Consider the following 6,958-nt stretch of genomic DNA (forward strand, 5'->3'; position numbering starts at 1 on the left):
TGTTTCCCATTGTGTTATTCATGTGTCTCCGTGGCAGCCCCACCCCATCCTCCATTGTGAAGTCACTTATCTGCCAACCAGTTAGATGCCATGATTGCCTTTAGTATAAATCTCCTCATAGGCATTAAATACTGCTATGTTTTGTTACTGTCCCCAAGGTTTTTGTCAGGGCCAGGACTATTGACTCATTTTCCCTGGGTGCACAATTTAAGGGAATGCCAAAAAATCACAGTAATCAAGGTAAATAATACTTAAATGTATTTTTTTAATGTTTATTTTTGAGATAAGGAGAGACAGTGTGAGCAGGGGAGGGGCAGAGAGTGAGAGGGAGACACAATCTGAAGCAGGCTCCAGGCTCTGAGCTGTCAGCTCAGAGGATGAATTGAGTAAGGCAGTCATTCTTGGGATCATGCAAATGCAGGCTTAGATCCTATATTTATTTAGAATTTTGATATTTTACTAATTATGAATATTTTTGGCATTAATTTGGTGGCCCCTGAAATTTTGCACCTCACTACACCCAAGTCCCTGCCCTTTGACGTATAGAGAAGTTGAGTCTTACTGTGTGTATTCATATTCTGAGATGTCCTGAAACAGACTGTAGATTCGTGGACAGGGGAAATAAGCATTTTGAATGCACTACATTTGTTTCCATTAATGTGTTTTAAGTTTATTTTTAGAGAGTGTACATGCATGCAGGGTGGGGCGGTCAGAGAGAGAGAGAGGAAGAGAGAGAATCCCAACCAGGCTCTGTGCTGTCAGTGTGGAGCGTGATACGGGACTGGATCCCATGAACTGGGAGATCATGACCTGAGCTGAAACTAGGAGTCAGACACTTAGCTGACTGAGCCACCCAGGCACCCCTCCACTAATATTTTAGGGAGGTTTGTTTGCATTGTTTTGGAGCTATCCCTTAAATTTTACCTGTTAAACCTATAAAGCCCTTTCAAGTCTGCAAATGAGATGCTCATGTATCTCCAGAGCAATTGGAAATTCTAAAAGCTTTTTCTTAGGGGGCATATTACACAATGCAGTTCCAGGGAAGGTGAGTTCAGATAAAGTAACCTCCAGATTTCTTCTGCATTGGATTGTTTCAGGTCTGTGAGAATGAACTTAGCTATCTCTATGTCTGGTAGTTGGTTTTTACCTAGTGATCATAATCACATTCTGGTATCTTTAGCTAATTGCTAATTTACTTTTTAAGAAATGGTGTGATTTGAGTGCTAGTTTAAAAGGAATATAAGCAGAGCTTTGTTGAAGAAGCCATTGTTTTATAGAAAACAAATTCGTAAAGCCTTTAGAATATTTGGAGTTACTCTAAAAATTAAATGTGTCTTCCAAAACTGTGAAAGTGGAGATTTCTACATACATGATAAAACTAAAAACAGTTGAGCAAGTTTTAAAATTTTACTGTTTAATTTAGATCCAGTAAGAATTCTTTTTTGGTGCCCAGCTCTGAGTTTTGACAATGTATAGAGTTGTATAACCACCACTACAATCAAGAGAGAACAGTTTCATCACCCCCAAAGAGTTGTTTATCCAACTTTTTTTTAAATGTTTGTTTATTTTTGAGATAGAGAGCAAGAGCACAAGCAGGGGAGGGACAGAGAGAGATGGAGACAGGATTGGAAGCAGCCTCCGCACTGATAGCAGACAGCCCGATGCGGGCTCGAACTCACAGCTGTGAGATCATGACCTAAGCCGAAGTTGAACCCTTAACCGACTGAGCCACCCAGGCGCCCCATGAATACTGTTTTTAAACTATAACAATAGGTATAGAAACTTAAAGCAATATGATATTTCATCTAGCCTGTTTTAGATTCTGTGCTTACAAATGGAACTGGCATGATTTAGAATGCCCTATGTTCCAATGATGCTACCAAGTAGAAACCTTCAAGGATTACTTAAATCTGTAATCTGTGTAATTTAGTCTCTTATTAGCTTCTACATCTTGTGATTTGACTAAGGATGGCAGATGGCTGAAAACATCCTTAACTTTGTATTAAGCTAAGTAAAAATTTTGCTTTAATGGTATTTCATTTTTGTACCTGTTAGCTGATGTTTTTTTAAAAAGCCTTGCTGGTGAAAACTCTGCAATTTCCAGATTGTTTTTCTTTTAATTTCAAGTAATTACCTGAACTCAAAATAACCTGTAATGAACTCCCAGTTTTCAACTGGCATGTCTAAGAAGGTGGGCGATTTATCTTCCAAGTTTTTGTTTTTAAGTCAAACCATAAGAATTGGAATCTTTTGACCATACTGGAGACACAAAAGAAGTAGATGAACTACTGCTGATAAAGTGTTACAGGTGTGCATTCCTACTTTTTCTTTTTTAGTGATTGCTTCGCCATCCTATCCATATCTTTCTCCTCCTATTCCTGCTGCTGCTGCTGCCACTGCTGCTCCTTTACCACCTCCACCTCCTCTTGAGGTGGGAGAGGCTTCAAACTTCCCACCACCACCACTTCCACCTCCACCTTATTCCTGTGATCCAAGTGGCAGTGATCTGCCTCAAGGTAAGGAGATTTTGAGACTTGGGCGAGGGTTCTTTTCTTCCCAACAAGTGCCCTCCTCAGTGCCCATCACGCATTTCCCCCTCCCCTGTCCCCTCCATCAGCTGTCAGTTTGTTCTCTGTATTTAAGAGTCTATTTCTGTTCATTCTTCTGTTGATGGACATCTGGGTTACTTCCATTTTGGGGCTTTTTATTCATGTTTATTTTTTAATATTTATTTATTTTGAGAGAGAGGGAGGGAGGGTGCAGGGGAGGGACAGGGAGAGAGGGAGAGAGAGAGAATCCCAAGCAGGCTCCTTTTTTTATCAGCGCAGAGCCTGGCCTGGGGCTCCAACTCCTCAACTGTGAGATCGTGGTCTGAGCCAAAATCAAGAGTCCCACGCCCAACTGATTGAGCCTCCCAGGTGCCCCAAGGCTATGCGTATTATAAAAAGTCTTTATGAACATAACGTTTTCATTCCCTTTGGGCAAATACCCAGGAGTAGAATTTGATGGGTCATAGATAGATGTGTATTTAGGTTTATAAGAAACTGCTGGTCATTTTTCCAAAGTTGTATCTTCTCTTTTTCTACTTTTGGCAGAACTCTGCACCTGATTTTTTTTAACAGCTTGAGGTCTAATTTACATAGTATACAAGCCACCCATGTAAATTGTACAATTCATTGGTTTTTGGTATATTCACAAATGTGTGCAACCTTCACCACTGTCTAATTCCAGAACATTTTCATTACTCCAAAAAGAAACCCTGTACCCATTAGAAGTCATTTTGTCTTTCCCCCCTGGCCCTGGCAACCACTGTTCTACTTTGTGTCTCTATCGATTTGCCTCCTCTGGACATTTGACATATATGAATCATGCACTATGTCATCTTTTGTGACTGGCTTCTTTCACTTAGCGTTATGTTTTCAAACTTCATCCATGTCATAGCATGTGTCCATATTTCACTCTTTCTTATAGCTGAATAATATTCTGTTGTACGGGTATGCCTCCTTTTTTTGTCTATTACTTGATGGAACATTTGGGTTTTCACTTTTTTGCTGTTATGAATAATACTGCTATGGATATCTGTATACAAATTTTGTGTGAAAATACACACACACACACACACACACACACACACACACACACACCAAGGGATGGAATCCCATGCCATTTGTGAATTTACTTCTTGCTATTACCTTTTCATATTCTTTAGCTTAACCATTAGTCTTTATACTCCACTCCCACATAATAGTCAAAATACAAACTGATGGCATTTAGAGTGGTAGTGAATATATTTGTATGTATCGGAAGTCTCCAACTTAAGGGGAGTTTCCTTAGAGTTCATTTGTTTGTGGGACTCAAGTTCTTATATTTGTAAGAATATACATGTATCCCGGGTCAGTCAATAACAATACATTTAGATATAATTAGAACAGTAAGACTACCCTCTTCTCCTGTATATCTAGTTTTTATTTGTGAAACATTTTAAGTTCTGTGAAGTTACATTTTTAAAGTTAGCTCTATTTATTTATTTTGTATTATTACTATTTTTTTAAATTTTAGATACAAAAGTTTTGCAGTACTATTTCAATCTGGGATTGCAGGTAAGTCATGATGAAATTGTTTTGATAAGCTCTAGATTAAAAATGTAAACTGGGTTGATAATCACACTCTTGAACTTTAAAAGCCAAGAACACTGTGAGGAGCCTAAAATTTGTCTTTGTAAGATCTCTGAAGATAATAGGTCAGTTTTCTCTTTTAGCCTCTCAGTGCTTCAGTTCCTCTTATGAAATAGTTGCTACATTAAAGCAGCACAACTTTATTAGCATATATTGGCCTCCATGTTTAGCATCCTATGTATGCCAACCCTTCACTATGTTTTTCTGACTCAGTAATAAGTGAATTATTTGTCCTGCTTAATTGAAACATTTTTATGGTTATTTCTGCATGTTAATCCTAAAAGTAATTGGACAAATTTAAAGACATTTGAAGGGCTGTATTATTTCTAAAGCCCGTATGTGTTCATAGATATTTACCAAACACTGATTTTCATCACTCGCTGGAGTTGTAGAAGGGTGGGGATTCTGACAGATATCTTCCTATCACTGAAAGGTGTTTTTGATTTTAGGTAAGAGCTTTTATTTTTTCATTCAGGAATCATTTTCCCCCTGAAATACACCTGACTTCTGATGTTATAACAAGATGGCATATTTCCTAAAAAGGAATGATGCATTTTAAGATTGGGTAGATGATAGTAAACTTCAGACAGTCTCCTGAATAATGTTCAGATTAGTTCATATTCCCAGACACTAATTTCACTAAACCTTTGGGTATTATCATTTCCAGAAAACTATCTTCTCCAAATGGCACACATTTATAAATTAAGAGTAGTGGAGTGATTTTTTGTTCTTTGAGACTGTTTGCTAAGTTCAGTTTCAAGAATTGAAAATATAAACTACTTGCACCTTCCGTTATGTTAGTTTACTATATTTATGTGTGGAAACTTAATTCATTTCAGATGGCTGAGGTATTTTAAAACCTTTTCCTGCATTGTACATCATGGGAATACAAGGAAATGCAGAATAGTTATTTTAATAAACTTCTTTATATTCAAAGTAATAGCCTTCGTTGTAGTACATCTGAAAAATACTAAAATATAAAGGACTCTGAAATCTTGTGCATAACCACTGTACACTGTAACATACTTCCTTAACAGCTTCTTTATTTCTTTTACCACATATTGACTGCTGTGTGATTTTGTAAACTTTGAAGTTAATGCTAGCAGTTTTTCTTAAATATTTGACAGCATAAGTTTTTTTATTGCCTGTATTGTATACCATCACGGATATATAATTCATCTAGTTCCCTATTGTTTAAGATTTCATAGGTTGTTCACTGTATTTTGCTTTTTTAAAAAATGATGTATAGTTGACTCACAATGTTAACGTTGGTTTCAGGTGTATAAGGTAGCAATTTGATATTCTGCTATGAGGCCACTCACAAATGTAGTTCCCATCTGTTGCCATACGACACTATTACAATACCACGGACTATATATTCCCCATGCTGTACCTTTCATCCTTGTGATTTATTCCACTCTTTTGCTTTTTTTTAAAATTTTTTTTAACATTTTTAATTTAGTTTTGAGAGAGACAGAGTGCAAGTGGGGGAGCAGCAGAGAGAGAGGAAGGAGACACAGAATCTGAAGCAGGCTCCAGGCTCTGAGCTGTCAGTGCAGAGCCCAAACCCACAAACCGTGTGTAAGGTCCTGACCTGAGCTGAAGTTGGACGCTTAACCAACTGAGCCACCCAGGCACCCTTCCACTCTTTTGCTTTTAAAAATATTGCTATGAAAGATATCTTTATATACAGGTCATTGTGTATGTCTGTAATTTCTTTCGGATGCTTTCTTAAAAGAATTCCTATGCTCAAAAATGAGACACAGCTGCTGCTAAAGATCTTAAAGTTGTAGTAGAAGAATAGATTTCCTCATGTTCTGTTTTTTTTTTTTTTCAGAGAAAAAAAGTTATAGCTACCCTTCTTGAAAATCATAGCCAAACTTTTTTTTTTTTTTTTTTTTTAGTGAAAAACTGTACTACTTTAAGTAAAAGGATAGTAAAGTGTTTGTTTTTTTTCTTTCTTGCCCAAGTGCTATCACCACAACTACTGGCACTCCATGGTCTATGTGCCACAGATGCAGCAGCAGCAACAGCAGCTTCATGTAGAGAATTATCCAGTCTATGCTGAGCCACCCCCTCTGGTAGATCAAAGTATTCCTCAGTGGTATAGTGAGGTGGGGAGACAAGATGGTACACAGGTGGAAGCATCAGGAAATGGTGAGTATGTAATGAGATTGCCTGCAAGAAGGACAATTGGATTTGATTGTGTGTAATGTATTTAAAAAATTTTTTTAATGTTTGATTTAAAGAGGGAGAGAGCATGCAAGCAGGGGAGGGACAGAAAGAGAGGGAGAGGATTGGAAGTGGGCTCTGTGCGGACAGCAGAGAGCCCAATGTGGGGCTCAAACTCACAAACTGAGATTATGACCCTGGCCAAAGGCCGACGCTTAACCGACTAAGCCACCCAGGCGCCCCTATCGTGTGTAATTTAATAATAACGCTCAGATATTTTGTTTGGTCCGTATTCTAGAACTGTGTTTTTAAAGAATGATTTGTGGACCCTTGAGATTCCCTCTTGGGGGATCCATAAAGCCAAAAGTATTCATCAGAATACGTAGATCTTAAAGATTTTATATGTCCCTTTTACTGTTAGATTTTGCATTGAGAATGCAAAGATCAGTAGTGGGTAAACTGCTGCCACCTAAGCACAAATCAAGAGGGGGCACCAAACTGTGCTAGTGATTGTTGTATTCCCTGACATACACACTCATGATAACAGCAATGCCTGTTATCTCTCTCTCTCTCTCTCTCTCTCTCTCTCTCTCTCTCTCTCTCTCTCTCTC

General features: G+C 38.0%; 1 protein-coding gene across 1 annotated transcript in view; it reads left to right on the forward strand.

Moving 5' to 3' along the window:
- ALG13 (ALG13 UDP-N-acetylglucosaminyltransferase subunit) overlaps positions 1-6,958 on the forward strand; it is a 61,288-nt gene that overhangs the window by 50,536 nt on the left and 3,794 nt on the right. Inside the window, 3 exon segments of the mRNA XM_049644200.1 lie at positions 2,337-2,516; positions 4,060-4,100; positions 6,146-6,332. Coding sequence (XP_049500157.1) covers positions 2,337-2,516; positions 4,060-4,100; positions 6,146-6,332 — 408 coding nt within the window.

This window comes from Panthera uncia, chromosome X, assembly GCF_023721935.1.
Source record: "Panthera uncia isolate 11264 chromosome X, Puncia_PCG_1.0, whole genome shotgun sequence".
Taxonomy (NCBI): Eukaryota; Metazoa; Chordata; class Mammalia; order Carnivora; family Felidae; genus Panthera; species Panthera uncia.